Raw genomic sequence first — 16,115 nt, 5'->3', positions numbered from 1 at the left:
AGCACGGCAAATCAATTAATCAGTCCACTTAAATTCAGACCTGCTATGCCTAGAATTTGACTTGCTGGGTTTGGGTTTGCATTTTTTTTTTCCTTTCCAATTATTACTTGATGACGCAATTATATTTTGGACTGAAAACATGGGTATTTTCTGGGAATAATGATAATTAACAGAAATCCAATCCCTAAAGATCTTTGACAAGATTCAATTTTTATTTCATTGAAAATTCAAAAAAGGGAAAAGGGAAAAATTAAGTTACCTCTGCTGCTGTCATCAGACATTTGCAGAGGCATTATCAAGAAAATGGAAAAATCTGAAAAGGACAGGCAAAGTTGGTAATTTTGGTAGGCCTCACTGTCCCTAAAACATACATACCCATTGCATTGCATTACAGTACCCAGTCTGTCTGTCTGTCTCTCTCTCTCTCTCTACTTTCTCTCTCCTCCCCTTCTGTCTTTCTCTCCCCTAATAAGAGTCAAGAGAGACTTTCACAGTACATCAGAGCTCTCTCTCTCTCTCTCTCTTCCTTCCTGACTTCTCCATTAAAGAAAAAGAAAGGGGTCCTTGTCTTCACACTATAGACTGCTACTCTTACTACATTCATTCATTCATTCATGTAAGCACCCCCCTCAACCCCTTTAATTCAAAAGCCCCTTCTTTTTCCCCCATCCTCCCCCCTTTCCTTTCCCCTGCATTCCCCAAAACCCTAGATTTGCAGAGTCTAGGGTTTTGTTTCCCTCTTCCTCTTCCTCTTCCGCTTCCTCTTCTTGTTTGGTGGGGGCTTTACAGCTCACGCTCTGCTTCGGGTCCTTGTCTTTAATTGGTCTCTCCGGGGGTGGGATTTGTTCGACTCTCCCAGCTGTGCTTGCTCTTTGAATGTTCTTGGTTTTAGTTGAATAATAATGCTGTTAGGACCCCTTTGAAGAGCCACCCCGACCATCCTTCTTTTATCTTTTTGTGAAGATTCAGCGGTCGGGGTACCCAAAAAAGAAAAAAAAAGTTTTTGGGGACCTTGCTTCTGCCCTCAGTTTCATCTCATTCTTGTTGGGTTTTGTCCTTTCTTTGTTGTTTGTGAGCTTCCGTTCAAGAAAGATGAGATCTTTTGCTTGATGGGTACCCCTTGATGCTTCAGCTTAGCTCAGCTCGTTCGCTAGGTTTCCCCTGAAACCCTCTGCCCTGTGGTCTCCTCTTTGCCTCGTAGTTTTAGCCGGTGAATTTGTCTTCTTTAGCTTCGATTCGAGGTTTGAGCTCGTTAGCTTTTAGGTTCTAGGCATTGTAAATGCATGGATGGAAGAGAAGCCATGGCAATATCTGGTGGATCAGCTCAGTATTTCATACACAAAGCAGGGTTAGGGTCTGGCTCTGGGCAACAACCCAGTGGGATGAATGCACCGCCGCCTCATTTTAGGGCACTGTCGAACACCCACCATCATCATGTTCAGGCTGCAGCTGCCGCTGCTCAGTCCAGTATCCGTACAACCTTGGGTGGGCAGGCATTCGCGGTGGAGCCACCACCGCCACCAACACATGGTGGCTTTGGCCGCGGGAACATTTCCATTGGCACATCTTCTGCTGGTCCGCCTTCTGGTGAACAGCCCCCGAAGAAGAAGAGGGGGAGGCCCAGGAAATACGGGCCTGATGGTAAGGTGGCTCTGGGCCTTCTGCCCATGTCGGGAGCCGCTCCTACTTCCACGCCTGGCTCAGTCACGCCTTTGCCAAAGAAGGCCCGAGGACGCCCACCTGGGTCCGGGCGGAAGCAACGATTAGCAGCAGTTGGTACGTCTTGTTGAGTTACTCTGATGCTTTTGGTTCCATGTCTGGGGTTGGAAGGTCAATTATATCTGTCTAGAATTGGATATGCTGGAGCCTTAATTGGTGAAACTGTAAATTTCATTGTGGCTATAGATTCTTTTGGCAGCAATACTTAACTCCTTGTGTTATTCACTCTGATTAGTAAATTGATCTGTTGTAGGCTGAGAGTGACTAATATATTAATGATATCTATAGTAGTTTGATTTTGCTGGTAGATCAGGAAAGATGAATGTTATAACTTCATTACTCCAAATTTTGTTGCCATGTTGCATCTGATTCGATGAGCTTATGGCTTAGTAGACGTAGGAGTTAAGGAGTATGTTAGTGTTATGTATGGCAAGATTTACAGAATATGGTTTCTAATGGTATGGTTTATGCTTTCGTTCAATGTTGTAAGATTTTGGGAGACTGCTTAATCTTAGATTCATTTAGGAATGTCGTTGTCTATGAATTGTTCCTCTCAGGTGAATGGATGAATGCTTCAGCTGGACTTGCTTTTGCACCACATGTGATCAGAGTAGGAGCTGGGGAGGTATGCTTTTCCTCTATTACGTCAGACATGTGTACATAAGGATACTTTGAGACAATTAATGCCATCTTTTTAAAAAATGAGGAATTAAGTTCTTCTTGGTCAGTCATGGAGGTGAATGAAGACTTTAATTGTTGCAATGCTTTTCAAGTTGGTTATTCCCCAAGAATATTCAGATGCATGTGTTTCTCATATATAAAGGATTTCCTTTTCGTGCATGGGATGCTCCACTATCTAGAAGTATGAAGGATAATTTTTTTTCTGTATCATATGGTCTTCTATAAAAGGAAAAGTGAAGGCACCTTGTATCTTATATTGCAGGATGTTGCAGCAAAGATTTTGTCTTTCTCCCAACAGAGGCCAAGAGCTATCTGCATATTATCTGGCTGTGGCACAATTTCTTTGGTGACTCTTAGGCAACCCGCATCTTCTGGTGGCACAATCACATACGAGGTTGAAGCATTCCATTTAGTTTGCCTGTTTTGTTATTATTTATCCCCTTTTCTGCCTTTTATTTTCAGAGGAATCTATTTAGTATTTACAGTTCCGTTCTTCCTTAGCTCATTGATTAGGTGCAATTGAAGCCTTCTCTTTCTGTGTCAATTTCCTCTTTCTGTAAGAAAGTATCTGATAGTTGTGCTATCATCTAAAGGGTGGGATCTGACAGTATAAAATTGCTGGGGGTAGGGGATGGGGTGGGAATATGACGAATGTAGATTCAAATACTCTTAGTAAGCTACTTTCAATTATCTTCTGTGGCGATTATTCTATTACAGATGAAGGGAACTTACTTGGTTGAATTAGCTTACGTAGGGCCGATTCGAGATATTGTGCTTGTCGGGTTCATATTTGCTCGCTGAAGAAGGTGGCCCCCGTAACCGAACTGGAGGTATAAGTGTTTCGCTCTCAAGTCCCGATGGCCATGTTATTGGTGGCAGTGTTGGGATGCTTATTGCAGCGGGTCCCGTCCAGGTATTTGTTTTTGGTCTTCTCTCTTTCTACTTCTGATTACTCCTAATGTGTTTGGTCAATCACCTGGCATATTATCGTTATTCAACTGTTTAATTTAAAGAGCAGGTTATAATCTCTTTATCGTGTGCTTTTGATGTGTCTTGCTGAATAATGTTGCTTTACAGAAGATATTTGGGCACACCCCTATATTTTTACATATCCCTGTAGTGTCTTATGTTGTACTAATACTGATCACTAGAGGTGCAATTAAGCTGGACTAAGCTGAGACAAGCTCGAGTTGGCACAACTGAAATACTTAAGCTTGAAGTCCAGCTCAAGCTTGTCATATCTTCTTTTGGGCTGGAGGTCAGAGAAGTCATGCACGGCAGACCTGCACTTGAGTCTTTATTATCGGTTAATGAGACCAGGCACATTTTAGAGATGCCATCTGACTTGACTAGGCCTTTGTCGATTGAAGCAATAGGAAGACATGGGTGGATTTGATGTGTCAAATTCAGATTAATTTGAGAATTAAAAAAGCACAAAAAGTTTATGCAAGGCTTAGGAGCCTTTTGGGCACATTACGATTCAGTCGCACTCATTGACAACTTTCCTTTAGGATCCTATGCATTCAATGTTCGATATTTAGTGGACAATCTTCCTTTAAAAATCCTATGCATTTAATGTCCGATATATAGTAAATAACCTTCCTATAGGATCTTATGCATTCAATCTCCAATATTTAGATTTAGTGGAAGTTCATTGCTTTCTGCAGGTGGTTATATGCAGTTTTGTATACGGCAGCTCCAAGGCCAAGGATAAGCAGATCGTGGTTGCGGCTCCTAAAGTTGAGGAAGACTCCTCCAAATCCCAGTCTGGGGAAAGATCCTTTGCTTTAAGCAGTGGGCCCACTCAGAACTTTGCATCATCTGCCATTGGTGTTTGGCAGAATTCCCAGCCCACCGTTGATCTGAAACATCTCCACACCGGGATTGACTTGACGCGTGGCTGACGATGTGGGCCCTGCCAATTTTGTATATATTCGCGCCGTTGTTGTTGTATATTTGAACTGAGTGAGATTGGTAGTAGGGGATTGGTCCCATAGTTAACCTCTCTATTTGTTTCTCAGGATTGCTGGCTCGTCGCTAACTTGCTTGAATGAACTGTTGGTCGCCTATTTTATTGTTGTGATGTAGGGATGGTACTCTGAGGGAACTTATTTTCAAGAGTTTCTTTAACTGTCAGAGAGAAGCTAGCCTAATTGTGTGCTGAAATATGATATTTTCGATGTTTTATCAGATCAAGCATGGCATTAAAGTTGGCTGTTTTTAAGGTTTCCCTGCAAAATCTCGGGTTTATTGAATATTTCTGTTCCTGTTTCTAAATTTTCATATTTCAGAAATATGGAAAACTTAAATCTAATCCACTTTTTCAGGACCTTTACGTAGTCTGACCTTTCCGCTCCACATCTATCATTCAGGAAGAACATGAAAAACACATAATAAACTTGTTACACTTTTAAACACTGTACTCATACTGGATCTGCTATTCGAGGTTGAGCTCGAACTTCTCTTTGTAACTTCTTCTAGTTTGGGTTCGATCGATTTCTGATTTGATATAACTTTGGACAGCCTCTCTATCATTATTATCATTTTCAATTCAGCCATCAATGCTTTGTCTCAAGGTTAATACAGCACTACAGCACTCTAGCCAAAAGGCTGAGAAAAGCACATTTGCAGACTTGTACAAAAGGATCACGGTTTCTTTCACTACACAGAAGCGAGGGAACAAACCACATACAGCGTCTCAAGACCGAAAATTACATTAACAATGCATTGGCAATACACCACAAACAAGTCTGGATTGCACACGACTCCTCCAGGCCTCGAATGATTTTCTTCATGATGTTGTTTCCAACAGCTCCTTAATATCCTGCTGCAAGTTCATTGAGAAGCTTAGTAATCTTGATAATTTGCACAAGGAACAGAAAGAAAATTTACCTCAGCTGTAAGAGGAGAAGTTGTGGGGTAGTAACGATGTGCAATTGTCCCATTCTTATCGACCAGGAACTTGACAAAGTTCCACTGAATATCATCTCCGAAGATTCCCCATTTGCCTGACTTCAAGAATGTATATAGTGGAGCTGCATTTGGCCCGTTCACTTCAATCTGAAAAATGAATGCACAAAAGACCATGAATGGGAATTGTCTCGCCCAGTCTCCTACATTATCATTCAAACCAGCAATAGTTCTATCGTAACTTTGAGTGTGATCCCAAGCAAACAGCTTTAGAACCATATCGGACTCTGCGCAATCTTACTGAGGCCTTCAGAGCATGACCATTTAGATCGATCTTGCTTCCATGATAGAATTTTGAGTTGTTATACTTTCGACTTTGCTTCGATGCATGGTGGACCATTTTAGTGGGTAAAGGATAATGACTAATATCAAAATGTCCACAAGTAAAACATTAATGAATTAAGAATATAGCACTCTAGTATTGGATAAATATTCACAAACTTGAAATTTTTATGGAGCCTCAGATTTACATCTCTCTAGGGCAATAAAATTGTTGGATCATTCATCGGCACTTGCAAGAAGAAAAAGGAGAGATTTAACTGCTATTAGACCTTGCCAAAGATGGGAAATTCTGATTTGAAGCGAGTGCAGACGAATTCCGTGATTTGTGCATTAGTTCCTGGTTCCTCATCACCGAATTGATTGCATGGAAATGCCATTATCTCTAAGCCTGCATCAAACTTATGATACCGTGTAAAAGCATTATGATGCTTGTTTTATTTAGTCAAGGGGAAATCTCTTGAAAGAAATCAAATCAGAAAGACCGGAGCAGAAGATACTATAGCTTAACACAAGACAAGGCATGGTTTCTCTGATCCAAATAATAACATGAGCTTGGAATCATCTTGGAATTCGAAACAGAATAGTTAGTCTTCAACAAAAATGCAAAGAGGAATAGGCACCAAGCTGAAGATGTGAATAACTAACCTTGACCTTTGTACTTGTTGTACAAATGGTTGAGCTCAGTGTAATTTGAATTGGTCATTCCACTGCAAGAATCGAACCAGAAGCAAATGACATTTAAAAGTAATCAGACAAAACTGAGACAGGAGTCATTTCAACACACGAAAAGGGAAAAAAAAATAGAAAAGAAAAAAGAAGTTAGGATAAGTCCGTGAAAGGTAGGCAAGAACTTAAATATAAAGTGGAATGTGTATAATACCATTTAGAGGCAACATTAACAATGAGCATGACCTTTCCCTTGTACATATCGAGACTCACATCTTTCCCATCAGCATCCTGAGAATGTTGACAAGAAATACAGAAACATCACGCGTGAAATGAAAAGGAAGAAAACTCTTATTGGAGACAAAGCCAGCCAATTCCCTTCTAGTGGAATAGGTAAAACTGTAAACACAGATCCATTTAAAACAATCCTCGATAATTTATCCTCGAGAGCATCTCCACTTGACAAGAGGAATCCATAAAGAACTCCTGCAGAACTTCAGGTTTCCATTACTAGGGCTCCTAAAGAACTCCTACACGACAACTTCCGTGCCCACAAAACAAATAACAGCCAACTCCTACGTTTGTCTTATGTTTCACTCCAAATTTGACCCCATCATCAGACTTCCTTGCAACTGCTAAATCGCTACCAGCCCATCTAAGGGAGCAAATATTCAACATCTGATGCATCTAAAGACACGTAAAGCTCTCAACTTTAGCTGCTGATAGGCTGATCGCAAACACAAATCGTCATCCATACAAGCAACAGAAGCACAAACCGTTAATTTTTCTAAAGCTAGTTTGGAGCAGGAAATGATGCACGAGGAGACAGCTCAGAGACCCACCAAGACATATTCATCAACAAGGTCGTCCCGGAGCCGAACTCACCTTCACCGTGAAGTCGTAAATCGATCGTGGGTCCTGCATGGTTTGACTTGCCATTGAGAAACTCCGGCAGCTCTTTGACTTCCTGTCACCAGTTGTCGGAGAACCTTCGAAGTGCAGAGCGGGGAATAAAACGGGGGCCAGTGATCGGGTCGGATCGAATAAACGGTGGCCCATTCGAAGGAAGCCCGACCCGTAAAATTAACAAATCGGGCCAAGCAGTACAACCTTCTTCATTCGCCTATTTCCCGCTAAAATCCATACTTAACATAGTCGTCAAACTAGACATAACTCGATCTATCCGATAATAACGGAACAACGCCGTGGCGTTCCAGTAGAGGTCACTATCCGTCGGTTTTATGAGGAAGACGTGCCTCGACTCTTTTATAACCCGACACCGTTCCTAAGGATATCAAGAAGTGGTGTTCGCCTTAACATGTTCAGATGAAGGCAGAGGAGCAAAATTGTAGGTGGCCGAAACAGAATTGTTGTAAAGCACGAAGACGAGCGGAAAAAGAAGAAACAAAGTACGATATAATAAATGCAATGCACTCAATTATCAGAATGATAATCGGTTCAGTTTAGCAACTCTAAGATCACATTCACTGTTATATGGCATGTCCCTAAACTAGCCGAATTGTTTTTGTGTAGCTTTGTTTGGTGTGCCGATCGGTCATTCATTCGTTTGTCGAAGCAACGCCCAGCAGTTTCTTTATGTCCTTCTGCAACCGCACGAAACCAAAAATGGCTACGGAGTAAGCAAACCTGTAACTTGTAAATCAATTAAAGACGTAGACACGCGCTATCAAATGAACATTTGGGAGGGCACTGGCACAAGAAGTTTTACCTCGATACCAGGGGGCGTGTTTTCGGGTGTGAAACGTCCAACAACGTTGCCCTGCTTGTCGACGAGAAACTTGGTGAAATTCCACTTTATGCTTTCCCTAAATAACCCGCTTTTGCTCGACTTCAGGTACTTGTACAGCGGAGTCTGCTTCTGCCCGTTCACATCGATCTGATGACAATAACGTACGGAGTACCAAATCACAAGATAAGTACTAGTTTCATGAATGAACTCTCGGTTGTATACTAACAAGATTGCTGCAAAACCTAATCGAAGTATACCTTAGCGAAGAGGGGATATTTGGCTTTGAATCGATTACAAGCTAACTCTTGGATCTCCTCATTCGTCCCGGGCTCCTGAGCTCCAAACTGGTTGCATGGAAATGCCAGAATTTCCAATCCTGCATTGATATATGGTCGTTCACTTCTGCAAGTTAGCATCTTAATTCGTATAAATGGGGATTGGAGAAAAGAAATTGATCCGAATCAACCTTGGTCTTTGTATTTTTCATACAGCTGAGCCATCTCGGCATAGTGTTGGTCGGTGTAGCCACTGGAAACAGCAGGATTAAGAACCATCATTCAGCCGTGAATAATGTTACAGATGCTAACAAGCCACAGAAACAGCACGGAGCTACTCCGGCAACACTCTTCCTCGGCAAGGTTTCCGCTTTTCACTTAGTTAAAGAAAGTGGATAAGTCGTTCCAGTCGTAATATGGATTAGGTCGATCCAGGGTCGTAGTCCGTTTCCTTGACATGGATAAGCTGTTCCAGTCGTAATACGACACGATTTGCCCCGTTTTAAATATAAACCAGGTACCATGTATATAATGTTCGACATGAATTGTCATTCCTTTCATTGAATCTTAAGAATGTAAATCGTGATCAGATAACTACTGGAAATATAAAAGGTGGACACATGAGATTACCATTGAGATGCAACATTGACAATCAACAGAACCTTCCCCTTATACTGGCTGAGGTTGACATCATTCCCCTTGGCATCCTTCAAACAAAGCATACATTCAGAATAGATAGCTCGATAGGTTTACTAACACGAAACAACAACCGACATAGTAAAGCAATATGTATATGTTGGTGATTGTATCATACAGTGATTACAATGTAAAATTTCGCAATTTTTTGAAGGGCTAACCTTGACTATGAATTCGTGAACACTTTTCGAGGATTGGCCCCCCATCAATTGTGTAATGACCTGACACTTTCGTGAAGGATGCAAACTTAGAGAACTCGTATCCACCGACGATTGAAATTTGAAAGAATTCTTCTTTGCTTGGGATTGAATTTGCAAGAAATTTGACTTTGAAATTCCACTTATATATTGATCGGAAAATTCGGCTGGTTCCTCGGGGTATGTGTCTGAGGATTTGACACGGGGAGGGTCTCACTCCAAAGGAAGGTTTGACCAGTGATTGGGGTTATATATATATATATAGAGAGAGAGAGAGGAATGCTAATTTTTTGTTGAGCAACTATGCAACGCAAATGAATTATTAGTCCTGTTCGTACGTGGTTTAGATTAGGAATGATAGGTCGGCTCCCTAATATGATTCATATGGTCGATGATCTTCTCCTCCGGTGCGGTGCATGATAAGAAGATATATGAGTTTTTGATTCAGATAAGATCGGAATGAGCTATGACTAAGAAGTTTTCAAGAATATCACAATGCTACTACCATAAGAGAGCCATCAACCATCCCGAACTATCACATAACTGGTTATCTGTGGATAGTCATTAACCTTTTAATGCTTGGTTGGCCTAAGTGAACCTAATGATATATAAGTGAAATAGGTTTTGCGAATGGATATAAGTGCAGAAAAAAAATAATGGAGATCTAGAGTGGTTGCAGCTAAAGTTAGAAGTCACTTGAAAAATAAAGGTGCAGTGACGCACGCCATGTTATATTTTGGTTATGGAATTACTCGTGCTTCTTTCTCTTAGTTAAATTTTCTATTTTATTATAATATTCATATACCTATTTTTATAACCCAAAAAAGAAAAAAAAAGTTACTTAAATTTTGAAATAACAAAATGAAAAGCAATGACTATAATTTGTGAGTCCGAGATAACATGTACTCTTTGACTTCTTTCTCTCGTTCTGAACAAAACTACACGTGAGACTGTTGTCTTGACAATACCTATAATCATAACAAAGACTCATTTCGTATCAATTTATTTGGGAGTACGGTGACGGTTGAATAAATGTTTATTTTATTATGTTTAAATCAAAAGCAATATTTAGTGAATTCTTTCAAAATCATATTTGGCTAATTTTTGCCGTTGGAAATCTAATTTTCTCCAGTAAGTTGATAGGTACTTATAAAAACTACTCGTAATCATAAGAAAGACTCAATTTGTATTAATTTATTTGGGAGTGCGGTTCCGATTGAATAAGTGTTTATTTTATTATGTTTTAAGCAGAAACAATATTTAGTAAATTTCTTCAAAATCATGGTTTGGCTAATTTATTTATTCATAAAATGATAATACATGCAGCTTTTCTTTATATAAAATTAATGAATATGAAACGGGGAAATGAGTGTTATGGGAGTGCCAAAATGTTTCCCTATTGGGATGCCTTGAGTTCTCAATCTCTCGGTCTTGTCTTCTGTATTTTCTTCTTTTTCTTTTTTCTAGAAAAAATATTATTAAATCCTTCTCTATATTGTAAAACAAAGTATTAAAAATAACTTAATTGGATTTTAACTAATCAATATTTGAAAAATATAAATAATTAAAATGTGTAAACTATTAAATTTATTGATAAATTTAAATATTCACATACTTTAAACCAATATTATTTTCTAATAAGGAAATATTGTAATTAAATTTGAAATAAACGGGACAGTATTTATTATTTATATTTTTCTATCAAACACTTTTTGCTTAATCAAGTACTTATTTCAGTAAGTTTTTTCAACACTTCAAACAAACATCATCTTATTTTTGTTTAATATGTACGAATTGATTTACTCCTTCAAGACTCTACAAAAAATTTAGTAACAACCAAAATTTCATACTATCAAAAAAAAAACTAAAATTTCATGGTTTCGTTGTATTATTAATTTTTATCATTAACTAAGTTCTATAAGCCATATAAATTATTGCATAGATTGATATGATGTGATAAAAAGTATTTCTAATCGAAAGAAATTTCTCAGACCCGCGCACTGTGTTGGTTCCCCCGGCTAATATATATATATATATATATATATATATAGACTGTTTGAGATTCTGAAGAGAAAATATATTTTATATTTTATAGCATTGATTAAGCAAAAATCTGATTTTATACGATGGCCTCAATTATATGGTGATTGAAAAATTGAAAATACCCCTTATTTTTAATTCTAAATATAATGTAATATAATTTAAAATAAAAGAGAGAAATTGAAGAATAATACTGTTCATTTAACATTATTCTCACATTTCTCTTTTCTCTCCCGTGTCGACCTTTTGTTATTTTGCTTTCTTTTCGCTCAACTTTCCAACTCTTTTTCAAAATTTATCTCCAATTATTACTTTTTATTTTTCTCACTAGTATTTCTCATCCAAATCAATCTATCCATTAGTGTGAAAAAAATAATTATAGGCGCCTTGGGTTACGCTCATATTGAGAGACTTGTGTATGTAAGAATTCTGCGAAATCCACATAGGTTACTTCAAATGTAAGTAATTTATTCCAATTATTTTTTCAAAATAAATGTAAAATACTCGAAGTATGTATAATTTACTTAATATTGAACTGCTTTATTACAATAAGTAATTTATTTGCATGTGTGGTGCAACCACTTGTTTTTCATTTGGCTGGTCAACTATTTTACTTTCCCTCACTTATAAATTCTTGAGTCACATGAACTTTTATTTATTTTATAACGATAAATAAATCATATAAATCATATAAAAGCACTTGAACTGGACATATTGTTTATTGACCCGCCGATGAAAATCTCAAGATGATTAGATCTACCTGAATGAAAATCTTCTAGCGATTTTATCAATTGTCGTGCAGCTATTGATTTCCCTTTTGTTTTTGTTTTTTTTTCCCGGTAAGCAACTTTTTTTTTTCTTTGATAAATGATCCAGTCAGCGTGGGAAATGTATTTATTGATTCGGAGTGCATGTAGGTATTAATATGACATTACATCTTGAAGTAAAGTTATCATAGTCTCCTTTTTCTTCGGTAAATTAATATATTAGCTATATGGCCCATAACAACTGAGTCTACTTATTTCGATTGCCGCTACGCATTTAATTTAACATACATTTCCAAATAATTACATTTGATTTCTTAATGTTTTATTTTTATTTTTAGAGCTTACTTTATATTCTGATAAGTATAGCGCACGTTCCTAATATATAAAGTAGTAGTTTTTTAGTGATTTTTCATTTATGATTTCCAGAAACCTTAATTAAGCAAGGTCAACTGACATTTAATATAAGATTATTTAATTTTTCTCTTGATTGTTTCTTTAAGCATATTTCGAGAATAAAAATGGGGTTGAATCACGAAGAATGATCCAAGATTTGATCTGATTCAATTCTTCAAGAAGCCATTTTCATTATATTAAAATGCTATTTTTTTCTTGGCATATTAAAAGGCTATCTAGTGCAATAATAACCGCTTATAATATAGAATCAAGATATTCTGATTTTTAAGGAATTTTTGCGTATCTCTTATAATTCTTTCACCATGTAAGTTCCTATTGGTTGCTTATAAAGGTGTAAATTAACATTAATACTATTCATGCAGCCCGTGCGTTACAAGAGCATTTGCATATTGTATTTGTTATTGGTATTGTTAAGTTTACTAATTTTGTAATGCAAAAAATAAGAAATAAATAAAAAATATCGGAAGTAGTTTTATTAATTAGTTTCTTTAAATAAATTGTTAAAGACTCCTTAGAACATCTAATAAAATTACAAATATATTATGAAATTTGACAAAAAAAGGAAAATCTAAATATAGAATAATGTGGAGATTTAAAGACAATCAATCACGAGCCAAGGATTTGTGTAATATGCTTATGCCGAAGCTCTCGTTACTCAAATATATAGATTGAAGAGTTTTTACTTCAATTTTGAAGGTAAAAGGTCGATTTTAGTCCCCATTCCTCAACCTTTCGATCTTTTTCTATTTCCTTTCTAAATCATTTTTTAAGTTGAAACTTGTCCTCAATAAAAAATATTTTTTCAAAAAAAAGTTATTCGAAATAAAAATAGAAAATGAAAAATAAAACCTGAGTAATCGAACTGAGAAGGGGGGCGGTGGGGACTTGCAAAGTGGCCATCCTCCTAAAGTCGCCAACGACCAAACCGGAGCAGAGGTGGCCACTGGATTGGCTCCGTCGTACCCTTCTTTTCTCCCTCCCAATCAGAATATTTGAAAATAAAAAGCTGGCTCCACAACAGGTTCACAAACTCTCACTTATAAACATTCAGATTGATTATTACTCATCCAAAATGAATGAGAAATATTATATAAATATTTTCTTCCCTTCATCGATATCTTTTCTTTTCTTTTTCTTAAATCAGGGCGGTCGGGGTCTCGCCAACTCAGGGCGGTAGAGTTCTCACCAGCGGCCACTGTTGGGGTTGCCCATGACCCAATTAAAAGACTAAATATGACCTTTTCCCAATTTTGAATCAATTACTCGACTGCAATTATTGAGACAATACAAGTTTGACTGACTTACATCACAGGGTATCTCCTTTCTCACAAGCGATAGTAATTATGTGCAGTCACTCGGCCAAAACCAATTAATAAACAAGAAAATGTAAATAAAGAAAGCTTGTATTTGATTTATGATCATATCCTACTTGCCCTCTCCAGAAGATTGTTCACTGCTATGGAAAAGGCATCTTGAAACTTACTGAACTCGGCCCTCAGGTCGCCGTATACCAACCCGGGCATCAGCTCATACGCAATGTAGCTCCTCATGTCCTCTCGTTCTTGCCTCGAAATCTTCATGAGCCGCTCCATCACATTCACTCTCGATTTCCTCACCTCGTTGTGGTCTATGAACACTGAGTACTTCTCCGGTTCCTCAGGCAAGTGCCAGGGGTACTGGTAATAGGCTGTGAATGGGTCGAATAGGACCGGGATGCATCCTGACACGAGGGAATCGAACAGTGACTTCCTTGACGGACTGTCCCCCTGAGGCTGAAGGCAGAACTCCGATTCCATGAAAGTCTCGATTACTGTCTCGGGCATGTCGCACTTCTCTGACCGGCAGTCTAGGAACCGGCACTTGCCTTCTCCTGCCTCCATGCATTGACTAATGAGCAGTGAACGGATGTTCTCAGGCGCACCTGACCTGGCGGCACCTGCAAAGCTGATTAGGCTCCGGCGGGGGGACTGAATTATCTTCTGTTGCCAGGCAATGATGTCACTGTCCGATCGCGGGTGGAAGCTCGTCGGGTGTGGGATCCCTATGTCATTCACATGCCAGGGCTGTCGCTCGATCAGGAGCTTCATCGGGTTCTGCATCTGAGGGAGCTCCAGGAATTTAGTCCCCCAAGTGGAGTCGCTATTCCTCCTGAAATCCCATGAGATCTTGCCCAGTACAAAGACATGATCCTTCCCAAAATTTTTCGGCCACGGTTTCTGCTGCTCGAGCCACTTTATCAGTTCCAGAGACAGGCTGTCTTTTAATTCAGTGGAGACATTCTTGAAATGCCATCTCAGGATATCTAGACCTCCATAGAAGGGAACATAGAAGAGCTTGGCTTCATTCTCATTGTAAACCCTGCAAGCAACGGAGACCGTTCATATTGCCGTGTGAGGTTGGTGGCATGATTTATCATTTTCGGGCTGTATCAAGTAAATAGAAGAGTAGTTAATGGGAACGTGGAGTGACTTATTGAACAAGTCGAATGTTTCGTGTCTGTCGGTGCAATCTATCCACTGGTTTTGCATTATTTTGTCGATCGAGAGCTTGTGAGAATTACCTGCAAGGATGCTTTAGGATCCTGGAATGAAAGATCGGCTCCAGAGATACTGTGGGTGCCGTACCAATGATCCCCAAGCTTTGGGATCGGCTCGCCCATTGCGTTGTTCTGGAAATGCTTGCAGAGATTAATCCAGGGAATCATGTCACTGCATTGACCCATGAGGTCCTTGTTGAACTTCGACGGCAAATCATACACATAAATCCCCCTGCCATCACACTTCATATTATTTCGAGAATGTGATGAAACCCATGATCTATGCACTTCTAATTGCTCCTTAACGGCCTTCATAGCATCTGCAGTCTCCTCCTCCAGCTCAATTTCAGAAGAACTCTTAGTAACCGAAACCAGAACTGGAACTGGGACTGGGACTGGGTTTTCTTGAACAACACTGGAGATTGTTTTCAAGCTATTGTGGTCAATGCTCTGGACTCCGGAGGAAGTCATAACTGGAACTGAACTTTCCCGGGCAGTCTCTTTTAAAATATCTTCATCATTGCTCAAGACTCTTGAGATGTTCCTGAAAACTGGAAATTCCTGGAGCTCGAAGCTGGGCTGAGACTGGGCGCCAGTGGAGAGGCAGTAGAGGTTGTTTAGTTTCCGGGACGAGATGCAGACATGGACAATCTTCCCAGAAATGATGGTGGTCGAGGAGGACCAGAGAAAGGGAAGGAACAAGAAGAAGATAGCAACAGGAAGTCAGTACAGAAGTTTGCAGAGACAGCGGTAGCCCCATCTCGATCTCTCCACAGTATCTTTATCTGTTCTGCTGATAGAAGAAGACCTTTTCTTGGACAAGGAAACCGCCATTTCTGGGTCTTCACAGCTGCTCTGCGCCGTGGTTTTTTCTCGTAGTTCCACCTCTCAGTGGTGTATTTCGATGCACACTCCTTTAAGTTATAGCAGCAGCAGTTGATGAAAAGCGACAGCATTATCAGGACGTGTAAGTGAAGCATAATAGGGATCTGGAAATCACGTGATCCGATGTGCAGTTCATTTTTCCTTGATTAATCTATGTTGCTTGCTGATCTTCTAATGGTCCACTTTACAATTGTGCATAAGGTTGTCCATTCTTAGCCTTGGAAAGACTCATCTTCC

At 39.1% G+C, this 16,115-nt stretch overlaps 4 protein-coding genes across 5 annotated transcripts; 1 reads left to right on the top strand and 3 right to left on the bottom strand.

Annotated features, from left to right (window-relative positions):
* Positions 1-451: 451 nt before the first annotated feature.
* Positions 452-4,609, top strand: LOC116214956 (AT-hook motif nuclear-localized protein 5). Its single transcript, XM_031550492.1, has 5 exons — positions 452-1,776; positions 2,277-2,344; positions 2,663-2,794; positions 3,155-3,313; positions 4,068-4,609. The coding sequence occupies exons 1-5, from the start codon at positions 1,284-1,286 to the stop codon at positions 4,302-4,304; spliced, it is 1,089 nt and encodes a 362-aa protein (XP_031406352.1). The 5' UTR covers positions 452-1,283; the 3' UTR covers positions 4,305-4,609.
* Positions 4,610-4,903: 294 nt separating this feature from the next.
* LOC116190936 (probable glutathione peroxidase 8) lies at positions 4,904-7,392 on the bottom strand. Of its 2 annotated transcripts, none has more exons than XM_031520252.1 (6): positions 7,204-7,392; positions 6,533-6,609; positions 6,298-6,359; positions 5,922-6,040; positions 5,293-5,460; positions 4,904-5,227 (listed from the first exon to the last, which is right to left on the bottom strand). In XM_031520252.1, exons 1-6 carry the CDS (start codon positions 7,375-7,377, stop codon positions 5,192-5,194), a joined length of 636 nt encoding a protein of 211 aa, XP_031376112.1. In that variant the 5' UTR covers positions 7,378-7,392; the 3' UTR covers positions 4,904-5,191. The 2 variants fall into 2 exon arrangements, with proteins under 2 accessions (XP_031376112.1, XP_031376264.1); XM_031520404.1 differs by having other exon boundaries at positions 4,930-5,224.
* A 320-nt stretch (positions 7,393-7,712) lies between these two features.
* LOC116192068 (probable phospholipid hydroperoxide glutathione peroxidase) lies at positions 7,713-9,361 on the bottom strand. The gene is made up of 6 exons (XM_031520522.1): positions 9,201-9,361; positions 8,974-9,050; positions 8,535-8,596; positions 8,326-8,444; positions 8,048-8,215; positions 7,713-7,922 (listed from the first exon to the last, which is right to left on the bottom strand). The coding sequence occupies exons 1-6, from the start codon at positions 9,243-9,245 to the stop codon at positions 7,878-7,880; spliced, it is 516 nt and encodes a 171-aa protein (XP_031376382.1). The 5' UTR covers positions 9,246-9,361; the 3' UTR covers positions 7,713-7,877.
* Positions 9,362-13,725: 4,364 nt separating this feature from the next.
* LOC116207194 (xyloglucan-specific galacturonosyltransferase 1-like) lies at positions 13,726-15,716 on the bottom strand (the record flags this gene model as incomplete). The annotated part of the gene is given in 3 exon segments (XM_031540085.1): positions 13,726-14,815; positions 15,018-15,065; positions 15,067-15,716. Coding segments are annotated over 3 exon segments (1,638 nt in total), but the record flags the coding sequence as incomplete, so codon positions are not given.
* Positions 15,717-16,115: the final 399 nt, after the last annotated feature.

This window comes from Punica granatum, chromosome 1 (assembly GCF_007655135.1).
Source record: "Punica granatum isolate Tunisia-2019 chromosome 1, ASM765513v2, whole genome shotgun sequence".
Lineage (NCBI taxonomy): Eukaryota > Viridiplantae > Streptophyta > Magnoliopsida > Myrtales > Lythraceae > Punica > Punica granatum.
The sequence above is the reverse complement of the archived record's forward strand: the minus strand, read 5'-3'. Positions and strand labels throughout refer to the sequence as shown.